Source organism: Lepidochelys kempii, chromosome 17 (assembly GCF_965140285.1).
Source record: "Lepidochelys kempii isolate rLepKem1 chromosome 17, rLepKem1.hap1, whole genome shotgun sequence".
NCBI lineage: Eukaryota > Metazoa > Chordata > Testudines > Cheloniidae > Lepidochelys > Lepidochelys kempii.
The window spans coordinates 25,381,644-25,407,273 of record NC_136396.1 but is presented as its reverse complement, the minus strand read 5'-3'; the positions used below and the strand labels follow the sequence as shown (position 1 = coordinate 25,407,273).

Genomic DNA, 25,630 nt, shown 5'->3' with positions numbered 1-25,630 from the left:
GTCGTTTCCTGCCCATTGGATCGCAATGCCCCCGGCGTGGCCTCAGCGTGCGCGTTGCTGCCGCGCCGTGCTCGGCCCCGCGCGCTGAGGTGGCGGTGGCGGGAAGATGGAGGCGGCGGAGGCGCTGATCGCGGTCTCGCTGTTCCTGGGCGCCCTGATCCTGCTGCTGCTGGCGGCGCTGGGCCGGGGCTCGCCGCCGGGTACCGGGGAGCCGGCCGGTAAGCGGGGCCGCGGCCGCCCTCGATCGGGCCCCGTGCGCGGAGGGGGCGGGACGCGCCAGCCCGGCAAGGCTGGGAGCTCGCGGGCCTGGGGCGGGCTGGTGGAGGCGGCTCCATGCCCAGCCAGGCTGGGACCATCCAGCCCAGCGGGCCGCCTGCGAGAGCGGCGGGGACCAGGCGCTGCCGAGGGAGCCAGCGGAACCGGGCGACCCCCGAGGAGCCAGGCCAGCCCCCACTGAGGGGCACGCGGGCTGCCGGGGTGGATGCGGTTCCCGGGAAACGTGGCTGGGTGCGCCCGGCTGGGGTGCGGGATCCTCCGGCTCGGGAGCAGAGCCCGAGGGGGACGGAGAGAGGCGAAGGCCCCCTGGAGGTAAAGCCAGGGTGCTAGCTCCTCTCAGCGCTTCCCAGACATCCGGCCGGCAGAGCCAGGGTATCCTGCAGCCCGGAGCCAGAGACTCGGGCTCTTCTAATCACCCAGGACTGGGAGACCCGAGTTTCCGACCCCCTAATTCTGTACCTCAGCCCCAGTGCCATCCTTCTCCCCAAGTTCTGCCTGCCTGTGTACCCACAGTCCCGAAATCACCCTGCTCTGTGAAACAAGCCTGCTTTCCAGGTCAGGAAAGCTGCCTAGAACAGTGGTTTTCAGACTTTTTTTCTGGCGACCCAGTTGAAGAAAATTGTTGAAAGTTTTTTCCACTGAATGCATCCGATGAAGTGAGCTGTAGCTCACGAAAGCTTATGCTCAGATAAATTGGTTAGTCTCTAAGGTGCCACAGGTACTCCTTTTCTTTTTGCGAGTACTGGATCGTAACCCACAGTTTGAAAACCACTTGCTCTAGAATGGATAGCAGGTTTTGATGAAGGACAGAACTCAAAAATCCACCTTCTGTTGTCCACCTGATTGGTAACAGCAGCATTCAGACCAAGGCAAGCCGTTTTGTGTTTTTGTTTTTTGTTTTTAACCAGTGTAGTTACACTGATAAAAGCGCTAGTGTAGATCTGATATACTGGTATATGGTACTTTGCCAAACCTAAATGAGCTATACCACTAACTGCCAGAAGTACTTTTACAGTGGTGTAGCTGCATCTACATTACGGGGGGTTTGCTGCCTTAACTACAGTTAAAACAGCAAAACTTCTAAGTGTAGACAAGGCCTAAACCCACTAAATTAACAGGCCTCATAGCAAGAGGGCATCATGTGCAGATGTTTTAGTCCTTCTCTGAGACACCACCTTACACTGTACCTTTGCCCTCTCTTGATTACACTCTTAATAGGACTGTACCTTTCCTGGGATCCCCAAAAATGCATTCTTGCTCTGGTGGGAATTTGTAGCTTTGCTGGTGCTAGCCAGATTATTTTGCTTAAAAAAGTAAATGTTTGCCAAGAACTGATGGTGGCTGGCCCTGGGTGTCATGACCCACCTCTAGGAAGATCCAGATCTGCTTGCCAGGGTGTGAGTGCTTTCTTCCTTCTGGAGAGAAGCCTTCTATCTGTTTCTTTGGGTCTGGGACCCAGAAGCTATTGAATATTAATGTCAGTCCTCATAATCTGGAGGACTGACATTAATAGTGCAGTACGCCACCTTGATGTAGCTTCAGTCACTGCTTGTGGAGCAGGATAATGTACCAGGCAAACCTGAGTTAAATCGTTTCCATCACACCCTGGAGCAAGGTGACTCTTCGGAATAGTGGTGTGTGTTTAATTTGCTAACATCACCTTATTCTCTTTACCTCTGGAAAAATCTTGTTTTGTGTTCTTTTCTTCAGTAAATACACTCTGCTCTCCTTGCTTAGGGCAGGAGCCTGTCTGCCTTAGTGTCCAGGATAAAAAGAGACCAGTAGACTTATTTAGTCACATTTTTGCTTCAAGTGGAAATCCAAGAGCCTTTTTTTTTTTTTCATACTACATGTGGAGAAGGACAGGGATATGAGTGCAGGATGACTGGTGGAATACCGTCAGCTTGGGAAGGGGAGTCTAGGCTGAATTCCTAGTGGTGATTTTTTTCATATAACTACAATGTTCTTCTACAACTTTGCATCTGCAAATTACGGATTAAAAACTCTCAACCCGAACTCTAGCATACCATAGCATGGTATGTTAATTACTGAGAATAATTTGCAGTTTTATGTTTCTAACAGTAAGTGGTGCAAGCAATTGCTCCTTATGTTATGTACAAGCTTTCATACCTAGATAAGTCAGGGCAAGTTAAGGGGGAAATTAATTTCTCACACCCTACCCAAAAACAACTGATGTATTTCACTTTACTGTGAGAATATCATTTTAGGGGCTGTCTAAGCCATCTATCAAGTGGGAATCTCTTAGCAAAGAGGAGGGAGCAGGCTTTCTAGAGAACGTCTTAGCATCCGAGCTGCTTCATAACTCTTTTGTGTGTCCCGGTGCGCATGGTGGCTCTGGTTTACTCGATTTGTGTGTCTCTTTGTTTCCTAATGAGATACAGATGTCAGGAAATCACCTTGATGCTTGTCTCTCCTCTTGTTTTTTTCTAGACCAGAAAGTAAATGGAGAAGCAGTAAGTAAGACATCAGGACCAAAGAGACAGAAGCAGCACCAACGAAGCCGCAAGGATAAGCCCCAGCAACACAACTTCACACATCCACTCCTAGCTGCTGCTCTCAAGGTAACTGGCGTATCAGTTTGTGAGCATCAGCACCTGTTTTTTTGCATGGCAACAAACATTGACCTACTGTTATGCACGGGGACAGGTACCAACAGACTTCCATGCATCTGTGCACACCTGCTCAGAGATCTGCCATTCAAGTATGAGGCACAAGTTCCCTGCCCATTCCCGGATGTGCCTTCTTTGGGACTGTTTCGTTTAATGTCTGTGACCCCCAGCAGCTCCTCCTGGGCACTTGAAAAGTGAACACTTCTTGTCACGTCCCTGTCCCCATCCCAGTCTGTGATTGCTGCAGCTCCTCACAGAGCTCATTGCCTCTGCATTCCTCTGCTAGGCTCTTCTCTTCTCTTCAGTCCCCACTGAAATGCTGAGAGTTCCTTAATGATGGGTAAAAAGAAAAAGAGTACTTGTGGCACCTTAGAGACTAACCAATTTATTTGAGCATGAGCTTTCGTGAGCTACAGCTCACTTCATCGGATGCATACCGTGGAAACTGCAGCAGACTTTATATACACACAGAGAATATGAAACAATACCTCCTCCCACCCCACTGTCCTGCTGGTAATAGCTTATCTAAAGTGATCATCAGGTGGGCCATTTCCAGCACAAATCCAGGTTTTCTCACCCTCCACCCCCCCACACAAATTCACTCTCCTGCTGGTGATAGCCCATCCAAAGTGACAACTCTTTACACAATGTGCATGATAATCAAGTCTGGCTATTTCCTGCACAAATCCAGGTTATCACCAGCAGGAGAGTGAATTTGTGTGGGGGGGTGGAGGGTGAGAAAACCTGGATTTGTGCTGGAAATGGCCCACCTGATGATCACTTTAGATAAGCTATTACCAGCAGGACAGTGGGGTGGGAGGAGGTATTGTTTCATATTCTCTGTGTGTATATAAAGTCTGCTGCAGTTTCCACGGTATGCATCCGATGAAGTGAGCTGTAGCTCTCGAAAGCTCATGCTCAAATAAATTGGTTAGTCTCTAAGGTGCCACAAGTACTCCTTTTCTTTTTGCGAATACAGACTAACATGGCTGTTACTCTGAAACCTGTCATTAATGATGGGTATATGTCTCGTTTTGTCAGCAGCTGCCTCCTGAAATCAAGCTGCAGGAGGTGCTGTAGGCAGTCACACAGGCAAGGGGTAGCATGACATGATATGAAAAATGCTACATAACAGCTTGGTGGTATTTTTGGAAAGAAGTGTAGCCTAGTGGAGAGGGCACTGGATTGGGACTCAGGAGACCTGGGTTCAGTTTCCAGCTCTAACACTGGCCTGCTTAGTGACCTTGACTTGCTTGTACCTAAGTTTCCCCATCTGTAAAATGGGGATAATTATCCCAAACTCCTTTTTGAAGTGCTCTGAGATCTAGCATTGTGTAAGTGCTAGAAATTATTCTTCCTATTGTAGCCCATCTCATTCTTCACACACAATCCTGTGTCCATTCCCTCTGTCTCACTTGCCCAGTGCCTTGGAGAATCAGCTATGAAAGGTATGCCCTGGAACAGAAGAAGAGCAGGAGGAAGGAGAATGGGTGTGAGGACCAAGGGATGGTCATTGCTATGCTTGGGTGGGAAGAAGGTCTCTGTCCTGTGGGTTTTTGCCCTTGAAGCAGATGGGATTCATGTACATGGTTTTTTCTCTCTCTCTCAGCTGTGGCCATAGAAATAGAATATCAGGGTTGGAAGGGACCTCAGGAAGACATCTAGTCCAACCCCCTTCTCAAAGCAGGACCAATCCCCAATTAAATCATCCCAGCCAGGGCTTTGTCAAGCCTGACCTTAAAAATATCTAAGGAAGGAGATTCTACCACCTCCCTAGGTAACGCATTCCAGAGTTTCACCACCCTCCCAGTGAAAAAGTTTTTCCTAATATCCAGCCTAAACCTCCCCCACTGCAACTTGAGACCATTACTCCTTGTTCTGTCATCAGCTACCACTGAGAACAGTCTATATCCATCCTCTTTGGAACCCCCTTTCAGGTAGTTGAAAGCAGTTATCAAATCCCCCTTCATTCTTCTCTTCTGCAGACTAAATAATCCCAGTTCCCTCAGCCTCTCCTCATAAGTCATGTGCTCCAGCCCCCTAATCATTTTTATTGCCCTCTGCTGGATGTTTTCCAATTTTTTCACATCCTTCTTGTAGTGTGGGGCCCAAAACTGGACACAGTACTCCAGATGAGGCCTCACCAATGCCGAATAGAGGGGAATGATCATGTCCCTCGATCTGCTGCCAGTGCTCCTTCTTATACAGCCCAAAATGCCGTTAGCCTTCTTGGCAGCAAGGGCACTGTTGACTCATATCCAGCTTCTCGTTCACTGTAACCCCTAGGTCCCTTTCTGCAGAACTGCTGCCTAGCCACTTGGTCCCTAGTCCGTTGCAGTGCATGGGATTCTTCCTTCCTAAGTGTAGGACTCTGCACTTGTCCTTGTTGAACTTTTGGACCAATCCTCTAACTTGTCTAGGTCCCTCTGTACACTATCCATACCCTCCAGCGTATCTACTGCTCCTCTCAGTTTAGTGTCATCTGCAAACTTGCTGAGGGTGCAATCCACACCATCCTCTAGATCATTAATGAAGATACTGAACAGGCCCCAGGACCGACCCTTGGGGCACTTCGCTTGATACTGGCTGCCAACTAGACATGGAGCCATTGATCGCTGCCCGATCTAGCCAGCTTTCTGTCCACTTTATAGTCCATTCATCCAGCCCATACTACTTTAACTTGCTGGCAAGAATACTGTGGGAGACTGTGTCAAAAGCTTTGCTAAAGTCAAGGAATAACACGTCCACTGCTTTCCCCTTGTCCACAGAGCCAGTTATCTTGTCATAGAAGGCAATTAGATTAGTCAGGCATGACTTGCCGTTGGTAAATCCATGCTGACTGTTCCTGATCACTTTCCTCTCATCTAAGTGCTTCAGAATTGATTCCTTGAGAAACCTGCCCTATGATTTTTCCAGGGACTGAGGTGAGGCTGACCAGCCTGTAGTTCCCTGGATCCTCCTCCTTCCCTTTTTTAAAGATGGGCACTTCATTAGTCTTTTTCCAGTCACCCAGGACCTCGCCTGATCGCCATGAGTTTTCAAAGATAATGGCCAATGGCTCTGCAATCACAGCCGCCAGCTCCTTTAGCACCCTCGGATTCAGTGCATCCGGCCTCATGGACTTGTGCTCATCCAGCTTTTCTAAATAGTCCTGAACCACTTCTTTCTCCACAGAGGGCTGGTCATCTCCTCCTCCTACTGTGCTGCCCAGTGCAGTAGTCTGGGAGCTGACCTTGTTTGTGAAGACAGGCGAAAAGAGCATTGAGTACCTTAGCTTTTTCCACATCCTCTGTCACTAGGTTGCCTCCCCCATTCAGTAAGGGGCCCACACTTTCCTTGACCTTCTTGTTGCTAACATACCGGTAGAAACCCTTCTTGTTTCTCTTAACATCTCTTGCTAGCTGCAACTCCAAGTGTGATTTGGCCTTCCTGATTTCACTCCTGCATCCACGAGCAATATTTTTATACTCCTCGCTGGTCATTTGTCCAATCTTCCACTTCTTGTAAGCTTCTTTCTTGTGTTCAAGATCAGCAAGGATTTCACTGTGAAGCCAAGCTGGTCGCTTGCCATATTTATTATTCTTTCTTGTTCCTGCAACCTCAATAAGGATTCTTTAAAATACAGCCATCTCTCCCGGACTCCTTTCCCCCTCATGTTATTCTCCCAGGGGATCCTGCCAATCAGCTCCCTGAGGGACTCAGTCTGCTTTTTCTGAAGTCCAGAGTCCGTATTCTGCTGCTCTCCTTTCTTCCTTGTGTCAGGATCCTGAACTCGACCATCTCAAAGTCACTGCTTCCCAGGTTCCCCTCCACTTTTGCTTCCCCTACTAATTCTTCCCTGTTTGTGAGCAGCAGGTCGAGAAGACCTATGCCTAGTTGGTTCCTCCAGCACTTGCACCAGGGAATTGTTCCGTACACTTTCCAAAAATTTCCTGGATTGTCTGTGCACTGCTGTATTGTTCTCCCAGCAGATATCGGGGTGATTGAAGTCTCCCATGAGAACCAGGGCCTGCAATCTAGTAACTTCTGTTAATTGCCTGAAGAAAGCCTCATCCCCCTGGTCCGGTGGTCTATAGCAGATTTCCACAACGATATCACTCTTGTTGTTCATACTTCTAAACTTAATCCAGAGACTCAGGTTTTTCTGAAGCTTCATACTGGAACTCTGAGCAGTCATACTGCTCTCTTAGGGCTTGGCTAAACTTGCAAGTTACAGCGCAAGAAAGGAGCCCTCGGCGCCCGAGCTCACTACCTGTCCACACTGGTAAGGCACCTAGAGTGCTCTGTCTCCGCGGCTACAGTGCTGCTGGTATTCCACCTCGTCAAGTGGAATAACGTTTGCTGAGCCACTGCTGGACCACCGCGGCGCCAGTTTGGACGCCCTGGTCTCTTGTTGTGCTGTGATCCGCCTCCAGAAGTGTCCTGCAATGCCTGTTCTAGCCACTCTGGTCATCACTTTGAACTCTACTGCCCAGCCCTCAGGTGACCAACTGTCAGACCCGCCCTTTAAATTATCTGGGAATTTTGAAAATCCCCTTCCTGTTTGCTCAGCCAGGCGTGGAGTGCTCTCTGCAAATCTTTCCAGGTGACCATGCCTCCATGCGCCAGGCGATCCCCAGTATGGAGCAGTGGCAAGGTGCTGGACCTCATCAGTGTTTGTGGGGAAGAAGCTGTCCAGTCCCACCTGCTCTCCAGCCATAGGAATTACAGTACCTTCGAGCAGATATCAAGGATGTGATGGAAAGGGGCCATGACCAGGACGCACTGCAGTGCAGCGTTAAAGTGAAGGAGCTGTGGAATGCCTACTGGAAAGCCCGCAAGGCAAACTGCCACTCTGATGCTGCCCCTGTGACCTGCCGTTTCTACAAAGAACTGGACGCGATACTTGGGGCCGACCCCACCTCCACTCTGAGTACCACCATGGAAACTTCAGAGCCCAGTTCGACAAGGTGGGAGGAGGAGCAGCAAAGTGGGAGTGAGGGTGCTCCAGTGGAGGAAGACACCCTGGAATCCCTAGATGCATGCAGCCAGGAGCTGCTCTCAAGCCAGGAGGAAGGTAGCCAGTCGCGGCGGCCGGTGCTTGGGGAGGGACAAACACCAGAGGAGGTTCCTGGTAAGCGGCTTTTATTTTGGAAAGGAAGTTATTTGGTGCTGGCTCTTGGGGCGAGGAGGGTTAGGGCTGCATGCATGCCTAGAAGCGGAATAGGGCGTTGATGTGCTCCCTCACATCGCGGTAATCGGCCTCAGTGATCTCTTCAAAGATCTCTGCCAGAACTTGGGCAATGGCTTGCATGTGTTTTTTGGGAGAGCCACTGTTGTCCTCGTCCCGGTAAGGCTAACTCGTCCGTGCCACTGTGCCATGAGGGGCGGGGGGACCATTGCTGCACACAAGCAAGCTGCATATGAGCCAGGGCGGAATCCGCATTGCAGTAGAAGACCCTCCCTTGCTTCCCTGGTCACGCTTAGCAGCGAGATCTCTTCCAGGATGAACTCCTGTGAAAAATGTGGGGAAAGTGTTCAATCTAGGGGCCCCCTGCCGCTGTTGGCTCTCCCCAAGGCATAGACGCCCAGAGGACAGTACAGCCGTGAAACAATCAGTCACGCTTGCCCCTGTGCTTACTCTCCATTTTGGGGCTTCAGTGGGTTATGTGCGCTTGCTTTGGGACGAGCAAATTATGCTATTGTGTAGACTGTGCTTGCGCTTGAGTACTGGGGGATCCTTGCTCTGTCTGGTGTGAACAATGTTGCCTCTGTTAAGTGTTGCATTTACCTTTACAGATGCAGCCTTGAGATCTCAGCCGTTCGTGTTATCAATGGCCAAGAGGCTGCAAAGAATCAGGAAGAGGCCACATAGAAGCAAAGAGGACATGCTACATGAAGTCATGTAGCATTCAACTAATGAAAATAAAATAAAGTGCAGGAGTGGCGGGAGAGTGGAAGGAGGGTATGCCAGCAGAATGCGGATCACCGGCATCAAAGCACAGAGCAGCTGATAAGCATCATGGAGCACCAAGCAGACTTGATCCAGGCGCTCATAGCCATGCAGGCAGAGCACTACCACGCCTGCACCCCCTGCAGCCCTGGTGCCAGCATGTTCCCCAACATCTGGGTTCCACCCACTGCCTCCAACACTTGTAGCTTCACCACCCAGCCCTGAAAACTACAGCCTTTATCCACAGCACTCAACCCCCATCATCATGCAGTATAGCCATCCTGAAGTGCAGCCTGCATTGCACAGCACTCCAGACAGGCCATACGCAAATCTGTGATTTTACCATTCCCTACCCCACCCCCTTGCCCTTTCTGTTTCCCAAGCATTTGTTTCTTGATTTTTTTTTTGGCTTTGAAAACCTTCTTTATTATAGCATAATGTAAAAGAAACCTTAGCCCAGGAAAGCAACAGGCACTGCAAGTCAGTGTATCATACGTAGCAAACACAGATTCCTACCGCACTTCACTCCCATGCAGGGCACCACGCCAGACATTACTGTTGGCTTTCAGCCTCAAATTGCTCCCTCAAGGCATCCCTAATCCTTGCAGCTCCGCACTGGGCCCCTCTAATAGCCCTGCTCTCTGGTTGTTCAAATTCAGTCTCCAGGTGTTGAACCTCCAAGTTCCATGCCTGAGCAAATTGTTCACCCTTCCCTTCACAAATGTTATGGCGGGTACAGCACGTGGATATAACTGCAGGGATGCTGTCGTCAGCCAGGTCCAGCTTCCCATACAGAGAGTGCCAGCAGCCCTTTAAACGACCAAAAGCACACTCCACAGTCATTCTGCACTGGCTCAGCCTGTTGTTGAACCACTCCTTGCTGCTGTCAAGACTCCCTGTGTAGGGTTTCATGAGCCACAGTATTAAAGGGTAAGCGGGATCTCCAAGGATCGCAAGGGGCATTTCGACTTCCCCCTACGGTGATCTGGTCTGGGAAAAAAGTCCCGGCCTGCAGCTTCTTGAACAGGCCAATGTTCTGAAAGATGAGTGCGTCATGCACCTTTCTGGGCCAGCCTGCGTTAATGTCAATGAAAGGCCAATGGTAATCCACAAGCGCTTGTAGAACCATAGAGAAATACCCTTTCCGATTAACATACTTGGAGGCTAGGTGGGCTGGTGCCAGAATTGGAATATGTGTGCCATCTATCGCCCCTCCGCAGTTAGGGAAACCCATTTGTGCAAAGCCAGCCACAATGTCATGCACGTTACTTAGTCATGGTTCTTTTGAGCAGGATGCGATTAATGGCACTGCAAACTTGCATCAACATGATTCCAACGGTCGACTTCCCCACTCCAAGCTAGTTAGCGACTGATCGGTAGCTGTCTGGAGTTGCCAGCTTCCAGATTGCAATAGCCACCCACTTCTCCACTGTCAGGGCAGCTCTCAATCTAGTGTCCTTGCACTGCAGGGTGGGGGCGAGCTCCTCACACAGTCCCATGAAAGTGGCTTTTCTCATCCAAAAGTTCTGCAGCCACTGCTCGTCATCCCAGACTTGCATGATGCTGTGATCCCATCACTCAGTGCTTGTTTCCTGAGCCCAAAAGCAGCGTTCCACGGTGGTGAGCATGTCCGTGAATGCCGCAAGCAAACTTGTGTCGTTTGCGTTACTCTAGTCGATATCCTCGTCAGAGTCCTCACTGTCACTTTGGATCTTAAGGAATAACTCAACTGCCAAACGTGACACGCTGGTGAGACTCGTCAGCATATTCCTCAGCAGTTCGGGCTCCATTCCCGCAGACCGAAAGGGAAGACAGAGCGCGCCATACAAAAACCATTGAAAGATGGCGCCAAATGTGGACAGAAGCAAAGGGAATGCTGGGATGCAAACCGATGCATCACGAGGCATTGGGACAGGACCCAGAATGCCCTGCACTTCCTGCCCCCTTCCCACAATCCACAGTGCCAGAATGGGAAGAGGTGCTCTGTGGGATAGCTGCCCACAATGCACCGCTCCCAGTGCTGCTGCAAGTGCTGCAAATGTGGCCACGCCAGTGCACTTGCAGCTGTCAGTGTGGACAGACTGCAGCGCTTTCTCTACTGCGCTGTATGAAGGCGGGTTTAACGCACTGCGCATCTGCAAGTGTAGCCATGCCCTTACATACGGTGCAACTCCCCCACCTTTTCTGCCCCACCTGTCCTTCCTGAACAGTTTATATCCATCCATGACAGTACTCCAGTCATGTGAATTATCTCACCAAGTCTGTTATTCCAATCACCTCATAATTCCTTGACTGTGTCAGGACTTCCAGTTCTCTCTGCTTGTTTCCCACGTTTCCTTTCAGCAGGCCTTGGAGCCCTGGGATGGAACAGGCAGATTACCTGTTCCATTCATCACGCAAAAAGCTGGTGCTGATCATGCTTGTTTTCCACAGGGTCACAGTGGGAGTGTAACCTGCCTCAACTTCAGTAGCAACGGCAAGTACTTGGTGTCCTGCGCTGATGACCGCACTGTCCGGATCTGGAGCACCAAAGACTTCCTGGAGCGTGAGCACCGCTGCATGCGAGCCAATGTGGAACTGGACCATGCTACACTGGTCTGCTTCAGCCCAGATTCCAGGTGAGAAGTGACTGCTGTGGGTGGGGCTGGGAAATCAAAGCACGAGACTTAAAAAGGAAGGGATTTCTTTTCCTAGCTTGACAGGATAGCTCTTCTTATTACCAAAGGCCTAAGTGGGGGAGCAGGATCTTGTCCAGCACACTCTGCCCCTGAAGATTTATTAGGTCCTTGCTGATCTGAACAAATAAATTCCCTTACCTGAAAATTAGTTCCTCTTTTTTCACAGGGTTTAGTGAGTTCAGAATTGGCCCGTTCCTACTCCTGCAGGCTTCCAGTGTCCCAGAAGCTGGGCTCTGACTTCAGCTTTTTTCCCTCTCCCCACTGTCTGGGCCTGGCAACAGGTTAACTATGCAGGCTGGCGAGCTGCAGCACTTCCCAGACTCTCAGGCCAGTGCTGTGAGCAGAGCTGCAGCTGTTTCTCAGCATGTTTACATCACACAAAGTGCAAATGATCCTGGAGTCTTTGTTTTATGACCTGTATTAATGTAGCTCCTAGAAGCCCCAGCCATGGACCCAGCCCCCATTGTTCTGGGCGCTGTACAAACAACAAAAAGACCATCTTTGCCTCAAGAGGTTTACAGTTGAAGTGCAAGACGAGACATGAGATGTATTCCCATCTCTGTGTACCCAAGGAAACAATGCGAGAATATTGGTCAGCATGATAAGCTGTGGTCTTTAAATATAAAAAATGGCCAAACCCCTTAACTGTAGTAATGACCCCAGCCATCTTTCCTAGGTTATGCCTGATCACATGTAGCTGTAACCCTGTACCTTATTGGTTTGAATCCAGCACAGATTGTAGGAATCAAAAGTTATCTCTACAAGTCGACTAACAAGTCAGGGCAAGTCATGCCTGACTAATCTAATTGCCTTCTATGACGAGATAACTGGCTTTGTGGATGAGGGGAAAGCAGTGGACGTGGTGTTCCTTGACTTTAGCAAAGCTTTTGACAGGGTCTCCCACAGTATTCTTGCCAGCAAGTTAAAGAAGTATGGGCTGTAAGGTGGATAGAAAGTTGGCTAAATTGTCAGGCTCAACGGGTAGTGATCAATGGCTCCATGTCTAGTTGGCAGCCGGTATCAAATGCAGTGCCCCAAGGGTCGGTCCTGGGGCCGGTTTTGTTCAATATCTTCATTAATGATCTGGAGGATGGCATGGATTGCACCCTCAGCAAGTTTCCAGATGACACTAAACTGGGAGGAGAGTTCGCTGGAGGGTAGGGATAGGATACAGAGGGCCCTAGACAAATTAAAGGATTGGGCCAAAAGAAATCTGATGAGGTTCAACAAGGACAAGTGCAGAGTCCTGCACTTAGGGAGGAAGAGTCCCATGCACCGCTACAGACTAGGGACCGAATGGCTCGGCAGCAGTCCTGCAGAAAAGGACCTGGGGTTACAGTGGACGAGAAGCTGGATATGAGTCAACAGTGTGCCCTTGTTGCCAAGAAGGCCAATGGCATTTTGGGATGTATATGTAGGGGCATTGCCAGCAGATCGAGAGACGTGATCGTTCCCCTCTATTCGACATTGGTGAGGCCTCATCTGGAGTACTGTGTCCAGTGTTGGGTCCCACACTACAAGAAGATGTGGAAAAATTGGAAAGCGTCCAGCGGAGGGCAACAAAAATGATTAGGGGACTGGAACACATGACTTATGAGGAGAGGCTGAGGGAACTGGGATTGTTTAGTCTGCGGAAGAGAAGAATGAGGGGGGATTTGCTGCTTTCAACTACCTGAAAGAGGGTTCCAAAGAATCATAGAATAGAATATCAGGGTTGGAAGGGACCCCAGAAGGTCATCTAGTCCAACCCCCTGCTCGAAGCAGGACCAATTCCCAGTTAAATCATCCCAGCCAGGGCTTTGTCAAGCCTGACCTTAAAAACCTCTAAGGAAGGAGATTCTACCACCTCCCTAGGTAATGCATTCCAGTGTTTCACCACCCTCATAGTGAAAAAGTTTTTCCTAATATCCAATCTAAACCTCCCCCACTGCAACTTGAGACCATTATTCCTCGTTCTGTCATCTGCTACCATTGAGAACAGTCTAGAGCCATCTTCTTTGGAACCCCCTTTCAGGTAGTTGAAAGCAGCTATCAAATTCCACCTCATTCTTCTCTTCCGCAGGATGGAAGAGGAATGGATCTAGACTGGATGGATGTAGACTGTTCTCAGTGGTAGCTGATGACAGAACAAGGAGTAATGGTCTCAAGTTGCAGTGGGGGAGGTTTAGGCTGGATATTAGGAAAAACTTTTTCACTGGGAGGGTGGTGAAACACTGGAATGCGTTACCTAGGGAGGTGGTAGAATCTCCTTCCTTAGATATTTTTAAGGTCAGGCTTGACAAAGCCCTGGCTGGGATGATTTAGTTGGGGATTGGTCCTGCTTTGAGCAGGGGGTTGGACTAGATGACCTCCTGAGGTCCCTTCCAACCCTGATATTCTATGATTCTATGACTGTTTGACCTGTATGGAGTGAGCTGGGGGTCTTGGTTAGGGTTATCATCAAAACCACCATCAAAATGGGCACTAGGCGTCACACTTGGCATTCTCACAAAGGGAGTAGGAGCTATGGGGCCTATTTGACTGTGTCTGAGAAGAGGCATCTCAGAGCTGTAGTGATGGGGAAGCTTGTCCTGCTGCTGCTGCCCATGTTGTACATACTCTGGGGACAAACTGCGGATTCAGTCATCAGAGTTGCCATCTAGCACTTCTCACCAGCACTAAATTCTATATAAAGAGCTACACTCAGACCATTGCAAATGGGAAACAGGCTAGGAAAGCTCTAAGCAAGTTCCTGGATTGGTTGCCTCTAGTCACCCAGCTATATCCCTTGCAATCTAGCAAGGTGCACAAAAATAAACTTAGTGTGAGATGAGCACGCCTACATGTGGTCTATGATATTCTGCAGTGGTTTGTTCGTTGTGTTGGCTCCAGGAAATGACTGTCCTTCCTTCATTCAGAGCCTTCATCACCTGGCTGGCAAACGGAGAGACCATTCGTGTATTTAAAATGACCAAGAAGGAGGATGGCAACTTCACTTTCACTGCAGCCCTTGAAGACTTCCCAAAGAAGCACAAAGCCCCCATCATCAACATCGGAATTGCCGAGACAGGTACAGAGACAGGGCTGCCCCCTTTCATCTGGGCTTGTGAGCCATCTGCCTTGTACTTTCTGAAGAGCAGCAGCTGCTGGTTTGAGCATTGGTCACACCTCAGATCCAATTGCAGCTCAGTAACTGACTGAGTGACCTTGGAGAAATCACTTAACGCTTCTGTCTCCACTTCTCATGTGTTAAGTGCTTATATTTAATGTCCACAAAGAGAGTTCTTCCTGTAAGAACCAGGAACATTCAAATTCACTTCCTAGTGCACATGTTCTCTCTTCTTGACTCTTCAGAGATTCTGCTTGCAAAGAGGTCTGGTCTCTCAAACTGTATACGCTGTATTCTGACACACAGATGTGGTTTTAACTGGTAAGAATCTCCAAGTGCAGGCTAATAGGATGAGGAAGGGGGTGCTCACCGTGAGCTTCTGGGATCCATGTAACAAAACATTGTTCCCAACGGTGGGAACTCAGCTGTTGTACTGTTAATACACACAGGTCCTGATGGATTAAGACTTACCTCTGAACGTACTGTGACCCTGCTCAGAGTTGTGGCTGCAAGAGGGGTCACGTCATTGTTTGTAGGAGCCTTAGCATTTCAAGGGACACTGTTGAACTGTGTGTGACTCCCGAGTGAAATGAGTGTTTTCACTGGATTTCTGTTTTTAGAGTTGTGGAGAAATGTTAGTTTTTAATACAGCACTTGGCTGTGATGTTGGAATCCCAAGTATTGCAGCAAACAATCTGAGCGCAAACCTGACTGAACAAATGGGATGTTGTAGCTGTGTCAGTCCCAGGATGTTAGAGAGACAAGGTGGGTGAGGTAATGTCTTTCATTGGCCAACTTCTGTTAGTGAGAGATGCAAGCTTTCAAGCTTATACAGAGCTCTACTTCAAGTCTGGGAAACTTAGAGGGTATGTCTACACAGCAATGTAAGCCTAGGGTTAGTGGGATTCGAGTCAGCTGACCTGTATCGGAGAACTCTGGGCTTGAGCATCTACACTGCATTTTAACCCTAAGCTAAGGATTTTCTGTCCCATGCTCAAACTGAGGGCTGTGCAGTGAACAGACCCAAGTCAAAGTAACCTCATCCCAGAGTGGCTAGCATCACTCTAGCCCTATGAATGTGTTTTACTGTGGGAAAACTCTACTGTCCACCCTGTTTCCCAACTGTGAGGTGCTATTGTTGGGACTCTAGTGCCATAAGAAGCTCATAACTGCATAATTAGCTCCTTTGGTGGCTGTCTCCTTAGAATGACTACAGTTGGAGAAGGCTTTATACTGAACTACCGTTTGACCTGAGACCTGGGCTTTCCAGCTCTAGACTGAGTCACATTGGCAGGAAAATGCCTGTGTGCACCTGTCTGAGGATAGGTTTCAGAGTAGCAGCCGTGTTAGTCTGTATTCACAAAAAGAAAAGGAGGACTTGTGGCACCTTAGAGACTAACCAATTTATTTGAGGATAAGCTTTCGTGAGCTACAGAAAGCTCATGCTCAAAGAAATTTGTTAGTGTCTAAGGTGCCACAAGTACTCCTTTTCTTTCTGTCTGAGGATAGTTAGCACATCCGTCTCCAGGGCTGTCAAACTATTAAAATGAAACGTTGCAATTCTTATTTTTTAAAATGGGATATCCAGTTAAATTGTTTTTGTTTGGTTAGCTTTTTATTTATTTTTTACTTCAAGTTTGACATAAAATGTATGTTTCACCTCTCCGCTGCCAGCTGCAGAGAGGTGAAGGGCTTCCCCAGGGTTTGGGGTGCAGTGTGCTCCAGTACCCCATGGGGTTCCCTTATTCCTGCCACACCCCGGGAGGTAGGGATAAGGGATTCCCGGGAGGCTGTGGGGAAGTTTTGGGACTGGCTCCCACTCACTGCCCTCACAGTGCATGCTGCCTGGGTGCCCTTGGACACAGCCCCAGGGAGGGTAGAGGGACCCAGGAGCAAGGAGGCACCAAGCAGCTCCCCTGCAGGAAAGGGGAGCATGCTGGGGGACGGATGACCCCCAACACCTTGGCAGCTGGGAGCCATCTCCCACCTGTCAGCTTTGCTCCCTGATCCGAGCAAGCTCTGTGCAGCAGCGAGGAGAAGCTGGAGCCACCGCCACAGGAGGCTGCAGGGAGGTTTTGGGGCTGGCTCCTACTCACCGCCCTCACAGTGCGCACTACCTGGGCTGCCCTGCAGGGAGGGGGAGTGGACAGGGTGTTGGGGTCTTCCCCACCCCCCGCTGAGCTGGGAGCTCTGCTGCATCCAGTCACTGCTATGCAGCCACTTAGCCCCAGGAAGGGCGGGGGGGGCAGAGAGTGGAGCAGGGACTATGTATGCAGGGCACCTGGGGAGCATGCAAAATCTGGCTGTGTTCTTGTGACCAGGGAACAGCTCTCTTTGCAAAAAGTTTCTTTGCATTGAAAACCGTGCAGGCACTCTGATAGTGTGCTTGCAGACTAGTGTTCAGAAGACAATGGGTTAACGGTGATCTGAATTGCAGAGGGAGGTGTGGCTTCTGCTGCAATAGAGTGCAATGGCATGAAGAGGACTAACGAAGTTGCCCCATGGAACTCTGGGGTATATCCGGAGGACCTCTGGGACCTGAGAAATGGCAAGCTGGGGCCATGTACACACAGGAAAGCAGTAGGGCTCGGAGACTCTAGCCCTGCAGGGTCCTGGGACTCTAGGTTTGAGCCTTAGCTTAACAATTGGTGTGTGGATGCAAGGGGAGTTCTAAATGTAGACCTATGCTTACATTGCTGCATAGCCATACCCAGAGTGTCTGAGCTAAATACTAGGTGGAACAGATTGTTTAGCATAGGTAGTTAGCGCATATTTCAAGGGACCATTCAGGTGAAGTGGTCTGTTATCTACAATCAGGCACTCAGGTACTACAAAAAATGCTCCCCAGGCAGAAGTCCAGGATATACACCATAATACACTCAAAACTGCCTTCACCAAACACAGACGCTCCACCAGAGAAATAGATCGCATCATGGAACAGGCCACCCAGCTACCCTGAGAGAACATGCTTCGATACAGAAATAAAACCGCCTCTGACAACATACCCCACTTGTCATCTACCACTCCACACTGGAATCCATGTGGGGTACCATCAAACAAATACAACCCATACTCGATGGGGACCTCATCCTGAAAGAAATCTTTCCTGAACCCCCTCCTCTAGCCTTCAGATAATGTCTCCAAGCTTATCATCAGAAGCAAGCTCCCTACAGCCCAGGGGACTCCCAATGCAAAGCAGCGCCAGACCCTGCCAGAACAACAGATGCAAAACCTGCAGACCTATCTCCACTGCTACAGCGATCAACAGCCCCCCACAACACACCTTTCAAGATCCATGGTCCTATACATGCCTATCGCCACACGCAGTGTACCTCATCCAGTGCACTAAGTGCCCCAATAGCAACTATGTGGGTGAAGGCAGACAATCGCTATGCTTTTGAATAAACTCACATGGGAAAATGGTAACAGACAAAAAGACCCTCTCACCACAACAGTCACTCTGTCTGACCTGTCAGTCCTCATCTTCAAAGGAAACCTATGCAACACTTTCAAAACACAAGCTTGGGAGCTTAAAATCAACTCTACTAGATACTAGGAATCATGGACTGAATAAACACTGGATTTATGGCTTATTATAACAATCTATAACCAGCCCACTAACACACCCCCTCCGCCCCCCAACTGCTCTTCCCACCCTTCCTTTCCTCTCTGTGATTGGAGGGGTGTTAATGGGCTACTTCACCTTGAATGGTCCCTTGGGTTAACTACCTACTTAACGCTAAACAATTTGTTTCACCATGTATTTAGCTGTGACACTCTGAGGCCAGGTCCACGCTACAGAGCTATGTCAGTATAACTAAGTTGTTCAGGGGGGTTAAAAATCCACACCCCTGAGCAACATAGGTACACTGACCTTAATCCTCCATGTAGACAGTGCTATGTTGATGGGAGAGTTGCTGCCTCCTCTCGGGGAGGTGGTTTAACTACACCGATGGGAGAGCTCTTTCCGATTGGCGTAGGAGCATCTTCACTTAAGTGGCGCAGCTGCGCTGATTCAGCGTTCCAAGTGCAGACATGGCCTGAGTAAGTTTCCCAGACCTGAAGAAGAGCTATGTGTAAGCTCAAAAGATTATTTCTCTCACCAATGGAAGTTGGTCCAATAAAAGCCATTACATCATCCACCTTTTGTCTCTGAACAAATGGGAAACATTCATTGTGTCCAAGCTGAGAGAAATACACGAAGTAAATGGCATCAGCAGCAATCTGCAGTGCATTAGTAGCATGGGTTGTAACCAAATCAGTTTCTTTATCCATGACTTTTAAGAGGGCAGTGTCCCTTCAATTACCTGCACCTGTTGGGGTGAGTTTCTTGTGGGGAGTCAAGTCTTTTAACTGCATCGTTATCCTGCCGCCTCTGTAGACTCCAACTCTGACAATGGATTCTGAGAGGCACCAGGCCCAAGAAGCTGATGTGACTTCCCAGGCAGTGCTCAGAATTCAGACTGATGGCAGCCTGTACATTGGCTTCTTCCAGTGATTGCTCATGTCCATTCAACTTAGGTATGTGTGCTTGCCACATGCACAGGTGCTGGAAGTTTTTCCCTCAGCAGTATCCGGAGCAGATCGGCTCTGGTGCCCGCTGGAGTGGTGCGCGTATGCCGTGGCGTATAGGGCACCGCCGGCCCCCTCCACTCTCAGTTCCTTCTTGCTACAAGTGACGGTGCATAGAACTGTTGCTGCTTTAGCTAGCACTGTTGCGTCTCATTTGTTCAAACCCATTTACCTGTTGTATATTATTGTATATAGTTTCTCTCTAGTTTTAGTTTCCCTATTTGTTAGAGACTTAGTCGGTCCCGAATGGGACTTTGCATCGGGACTGGGCATGTCCCGGTCCCCAGGCTTGAAGCCCTGCGATTGCTGTAAAAGGCCCATGCCCATTAGCCATCCACATAACAGTTGTTTACAGTGCTTGGGTGAAGGTCACGTTAGTGATACGTGCAGAATCTGCAAGTTCTGCAGAATCAAGCCAGGATGAAGAAGGAGCGTGACATTCGCTTGAAAGCACTCCTTTATTGAGTCTGCCCTTACCCTGATGCCGGAACCGCGCTCTGATTTGATGCCGAGCACTGTGACCTCGGTGCGCAGTGCCCCGTCAGTACCATCTGTGAGCTGGCACCGGTCCCCTTACGTGGCACTAGCCAAGAAGACGGAGTGAAGAAGGTCTCCAGCTTCCCGCAAGGGAAAGGACAAGTCTGGGGTGGATCAAGGCCCTGTCTTGGGCACCTCTTCATCCCTTTCAGGATCTCAGGCCCCAGCTCACGTTGAGCGGTGTTGCCCAGCCCTCTCCCCGCTGGCTACCCCGGATAGCAATGGAGGTCCTTGTCAGCTCCAGGTGCCGTCCACACCGGAGGCCCTGCAAGCAGCGCAAGAGATTATGTTCCTCCCACTCCAGCTTCTGTGGGGTCCCAGTCACAGAGTAAACCCACATTTGAACCATCCCAGTCTCCACCTCTATGACAATACTCCCTGTCACTGGGGACATCCTGCCAACACTCGCCCTCTCGCAGCCAACACGCTTCTGACCATGATAGGGAGAAATTTCGCATCCCCATCTGGTCTTCAGACCTCGGACAAGGGCAGAGAGACTTGAGGTGTGGCTCTGCCGGGTGCAGACTTCTGGAGGCACGCGTCCCCTGGCAGGAGTTTCGGAGTTAGTGCCTGGAATCTCCGCGGCACTGGTACCACTCCAGGGATAGGTCGAGGAACCGATGATACCGTTTTCTGGACCATTAGCAATCCTCCAGGGCGGCATCACCGCATGCAGCTTCATCTTCATGATGCCATGCCCGCTCTGGTTCCTGGTACCATTCGTTAAGCGTGAGGCATAGATTGCTGGCCCAAAGCCGTCGCGGATCTGCCGAGCGCCGTTGGTCACTGAGGCCCCGATCCAGGCGCTCGTTGAAGTTAACCAGATCCAACTCCGGGAGGCGTGACTGGTATACCAATCAGGACAGACCCACCTCTCAGCCCCATCTTGGTCCCAGGGGAGAGATCACTTGGGCTCTAGCTCGGGTTCAGAGCGAGGTTCCCTAGCTGCAGGATAAGCTCTGATACCTACAATGCAGACTACCTTCCTCCCCTGTGTTTGCCAATCACCTTTCTTCCTTCCTGGGCGTCTATAACATCGGACCGACAGGTTCTCAATATGGTGGTGCAGGGTTACACCCTACGGTTACTTTCTACCCTCTCTCCCCGTCCCTCTTCATGGATCATTCTCACGAGAGTATTCTCATGCAGGAGGCAGAGGGTCTACCGCACCTGGGTGTGGTGGAGGTAGTTCCTGTGAAGTACAGGAACAAGGGGTTCTATTCCTGATACTTTTTAATCCCCAAGGCCAAGGGTGGTCTGTGGCCCATACTAGACCTGTGGAGCTTGAACCGCTACTTAGTGAAACTGAAGTTCCACGTGGTCTCCCTGGCCTCCATCATCCCTTCCCTGGGAGACTGGTACGCTGCCCTCTATCTGAAAGATGCATACTTCCACATCGTCATCTCTGAGGGACCCAGATGCTTCCTCTGGTTCAAGGTAGGTCCCAACCACTGTCAGTTCGCGGTCCTTCCATTTGGCCTAGCAACACCACCATGGGTATTTACCAAGTGCATGCTGGTGGTGGCGGCTTACTTCAGATGTCCGGGTATCCAGATCTACCCGTACCTCGACGACTGGCTCGTCAAGGGCAACTCCAGGTCCAAGGGGATGTTGCAGTTCTGTTGGGCACATGCCATCGCCTTGACTGTTGGTGAACAACACAAAATCCACATTGGTTCAGGTACAGAGGATACAGTTAATCAGAGCGGTGCTCGACTCAGCCTCTGCCAGAGCGTTCATGCTGCTGGATAGGTTCAGGGCATTAGCAGACCTCATCGCAGAAATCTCCGCATTTCCCCTGACCACGGCCAGGGTTTGCCTGCACCTCCTAGGTCACATAGCAGTGTGCATATATGTTGTGTACCATGCCAGGCTACAGATGTGAACCCTGCAGCAATGGCTGGCAACTGTCTACTCCCAGTCCAGGCACCACCTGGAAAAGATTGTCACCGTTTTCACAACGATACCTCACTCCAATGGTGATCCAACCCTTGGAATGTCCTGGAAGGAGTCCCCTTTGACAGCACTCCCTTCTTGGTCAAGTTGGTCTCGGATGCCTCGGATCTTGGTTTGGGGCACACCTCAGCGATCTCCAGACCCAGGGTACGTGGTCCCCGGAAGAGATGACGTTACACATAAATGTCAAAGAGCTCAGGGTGGTCTGCGGGGTTTGCGCAGTCTTCCTTTGTCACCTGTCAATCAGAGTCTTGACAGACAACACAGCCTCTATGTTCTATATCAACACACTAGGGAAGCTCAGTCCTCAGCCCTATGCCAAGAGGCACTCCGTCTTTGGGATTTCTGCATCGACCACGGAATCCATCTAGAAGCATGTCACCTCCCAGGAGTCAAGAACACGTTAGCAGATCACCTAAGCAGGGACTTCTCCTCTCATCTCGAGTGGGTGCTTCACCCAGAGGTAGCCTGCGCGATCTTCCAGAGGTGGGGATCTCCCCAAGTGGATCTGTTCACCACCAGGCAGAACAGGAAGTGTCCACTCAACTAGGGCGTAGGCATCCTCGGCAGCCTTCCTGGCACATGTTCCAATCCAGGACATCTGTAAAGCCATGATGTGGTCCTTGGTTCACATGTTCACTACCCACTATGCCATCACGCAGCAGGCCAAGGACGATGCTGGGTTCAGCAGAGCTGTGTTGTAATCTACATGTCCGTGAACTCCTTACTTGTATCCGGGGTACTGCTTGGAGTCACCTTAGTTGAATGGACATGAGCAATCACTCAAAGAAGAAAAGACAGTTACCTTTTTCCATAACTGGTGTTCTTCGAGATGTGTTGCTCATGTCCATTCAATGACCCGCCCTCCTTCCCCACTGTTGGAGTTTCCAGCAAGAAGGAACTGAAGGTGGAGGGGGCCGGCAGTGCCCTATATGCTGTGACATGTGCGCGCCACTTCAAGGGGCACCAGAGCTGGTCCCCTATGGATACTGCTGAGGGAAAAGCTTCCGGCACCGGTGCGTGTGGCAAGCACACGCACCTAAGTTGAATGAATGGCTATGAGCAGTGCATCTCGAAGAACAACAGTTACGGAAAAAGGTAACTGTCTTATTTCAAAGTCAACCATTCCTAGCCTGGTGCACCCTGTGGAAACTAAAGGGACTGAGCATCAGTGCAGACTCAGGAACTGAGCCTTCTTGCAAGTGCTTTTCACAAGACTGTGATGAGCAAGGAGGACATACTTACAGCCTTATGTCACTGAAGCTTGTAGAATCTGGTTGGCATATTCTGTGCACTATTGGAAAGTTTATCTGGCTGAATGCAGAAAGGCCATGGTCTGCTTAGCTACAAAAAGGAGCATGCCTCGGGACAGAAGCATTTGGGACCTTTAGTTCCTGCCCTTTTCTTTACAACTCCTCCCCCCCTCCAAAAAATGTTAAGCCCAGTCAAGTGCAGCGGTCCTGCTCAGAGGGGAGAGTTTTGGTCCTAGGGCAGCTGAAACTGCCTTCTCTTAATGAGCATTTGCTAGCCTTGTGCCTCTCTCTGCTATTGCATCCAGGAAGAGGGGAGCTCAGAGTGGATCTCTCCCCCACCCCACAGCACTCAGAATTGTGGGGTTCTTTTGCTTTTTCCTTCCCCTCCCTGATGTCTAGGAATGGATCACTTTCTAGACTAGACATGCCTCTCCTGGCGGTGGGTGGGACAGCCCATAGGAAGCTTGAGTGATCTGACTGTTTGGCTGCTAGCATGTTCTTCTGTGTGGCCAGACTAACACAAGACTTTGGAGACTACTAATCTTTGTCCTTCATTCCCTAGGGAAGTTCATCATGACAGCTTCCAGCGACACAACCATCCTGATCTGGGACCTGAAGGGTGAAGTCCTGGCCAACATCAACACTAACCAGATGAACAATGCCTTTGCAGCTGTATCTCCTTGTGGGCGGTGAGGAACCCAAGATAGCTGCCAAGGGGATGGGGGATTAGGATGCTATCTGCTCCCATCGGAGAGTGTGAGGGGCAAAAGAAATAGAACGGGCCAGGAGCATCACTCCTTTCCCAAAGGGGCATCAACGCGAATTGTTTGCAGTTGATTGATTTTTTTAAAATTTCAAAGATCCCCTTTTAAACAGTACATCCTACCCCTAAAAGCCCTTGAGAAATTATGGAAGGTTATGTTCCCCTGCCTGTTTAGAAGGGCCTTTGGGCAGGTCTAAAAGTGGTACCACCAGGCATGTTCTGGCTCATCTCTCCTTCCCTTTCTACATCTGCTTGCTGCCTGTTCACCTTCAGCATTGCTGCTGCTGTTACTGCGAACCACTCTTCTGAAGTCTGGGAAAGAGCTTACGTCATCAGATCTGAGACTGACTAGACTTGTGCTAGAGGTGCAGCTGTGTTTGTTTTTTCAAGTTTAAGAATATTGTAGGGGTTACTTTTACCAAATCTTCTGATGGAAATGTGATTTTCGTAGTGGACGTTGTCCACTAACCAAGATCACTCTGTAATGATCTCTCACCAGTGAGACCATGGGCTCATTAGGCTCCAAGCTTAGGCACTAGAGGATCTGACCCCTGAGGGCTGACGCCGTCACAGGCCTGGGAGATGCTTAGTGACTGGGCTGGCATAATTGATGAACATACATGCTCTTTCTCCCCTCCCAAGGTTTGTAGCATCATGTGGCTTCACCCCTGATGTGAAGGTATGGGAGGTGTGCTTTGGCAAGGGAGGAGACTTCCGGGAGGTGACCAGGGCATTTGAGCTGAAGGGCCATGCTGCTGGTGTGTACTTCTTCTCTTTCTCCAATGACTCCAGACGGTAAGGAGCTACCCGAAAAATACCGGTATCCCATTCCCTTGTGGCTTGTTAGCTGGCCCCTTCTAATGTCTAGAAGCTGTAAGTCTGTATGGACTCCCCTTTCTCAGCAGTGTGCCCCAAAACTGTCCATCCTGACCAATAGGAAGCTTGGGAAAAGAAATCCATGGAAGCAAATCTCTAAGTCAGCATGGAGACTGCGCTCACCCAGGGAGGGTCCCACTTCTTCCTCCCCCACTCCAGATAGATTGCGCTAACCTTGGTACATAACCATTCTTCCCCACTTGGATGGAGAATGAAGACTCGTGTTTATATTAACATTTGAGATTTCCTTTTCCGTCAGTTTTGACCCAATTGGTGACAGGCCCATATGCTCATGTTTGAAGGGAATTGCTTTTATGAGCACTAACCTTCCCCTCTCCCCAGATAATGGGGTCAGCTGCTCTCTACTTGCACTGTTCAGGAGAGTTGTTTCTTCTTTCTATTCCATACCAGGGGCTGTGGTTTGTGGGGGTGGAGAGAGGAATGGTGCCGCCTCGTCTCTTTGCAGCTGTGATGTGTGTGCTCTCTCCTGCCATAGGATGGCGACTGTTTCGAAGGATGGCACCTGGAAGCTGTGGGACACAGATGTAGAATACAAGAAGCAACAGGATCCTTATCTGCTCCTGACAGGGAAGTGTGAAGTGATGGAGCCTTGTCGCATTGCCCTGTCCCCTGATGCTCGTGTGCTGGCCATCTCGAGCTGCACCAGCATCACTGTGTACAACACCCGGAGGGGAGAGAAGGAGGAACACTTTGTCAACGTCCATGGAGAGTACATCACGGACTTGGCCTTTGACATTAACAGTCGCTACCTTGTGTCGTGTGGGGATCGGGCCATCCGGGTGTTCCACAACACGGCGGGTTACCGGGCTGTCGTGGAAGAAATGAAAGGCATGCTGAAAAAAGCTATTAACGAGGCTACCAGAGAGAGACTGCAGCAGCAGATCACAGATGCCCAGAATGCGCTGGATGGTATCTATGCCAAGAAGGACTAAATCCCTCTGGGACCTGGGTATGTGCAGACTCCTCCAGGTCAGGGAGCCTCATGCTCTGTGTGGTGGGTTTTTAATAACTGAATGAGTTGTAATAAATGAGTTTACTGACAGCCTCA

At 49.9% G+C, this 25,630-nt stretch overlaps 1 protein-coding gene across 1 annotated transcript; it reads left to right on the top strand.

Annotated features, from left to right (window-relative positions):
• The first annotated feature begins 21 nt into the window (after positions 1-21).
• TBL2 (transducin beta like 2) lies at positions 22-25,630 on the top strand. Its single transcript, XM_073316025.2, has 7 exons — positions 22-218; positions 2,728-2,858; positions 11,272-11,456; positions 14,414-14,565; positions 23,485-23,611; positions 24,328-24,480; positions 25,058-25,630. Exons 1-7 carry the CDS (start codon positions 107-109, stop codon positions 25,512-25,514), a joined length of 1,317 nt encoding a protein of 438 aa, XP_073172126.1. The 5' UTR covers positions 22-106; the 3' UTR covers positions 25,515-25,630.

Excerpts from the sequence above, each read along its gene's own strand:
- TBL2 (XM_073316025.2), top strand. The coding sequence starts at position 107 with ATGGAGGCGGCGGAGGCGCTGATCGCGGTCTCGCTGTTCCTGGGCGCC. Across the intron at positions 219-2,727 it reads GGGTACCGGGGAGCCGGCCG|ACCAGAAAGTAAATGGAGAA; the intron begins GTAAGCGGGGCC and ends GTTTTTTTCTAG. Across the intron at positions 24,481-25,057 it reads TTCTCCAATGACTCCAGACG|GATGGCGACTGTTTCGAAGG; the intron begins GTAAGGAGCTAC and ends CTCCTGCCATAG.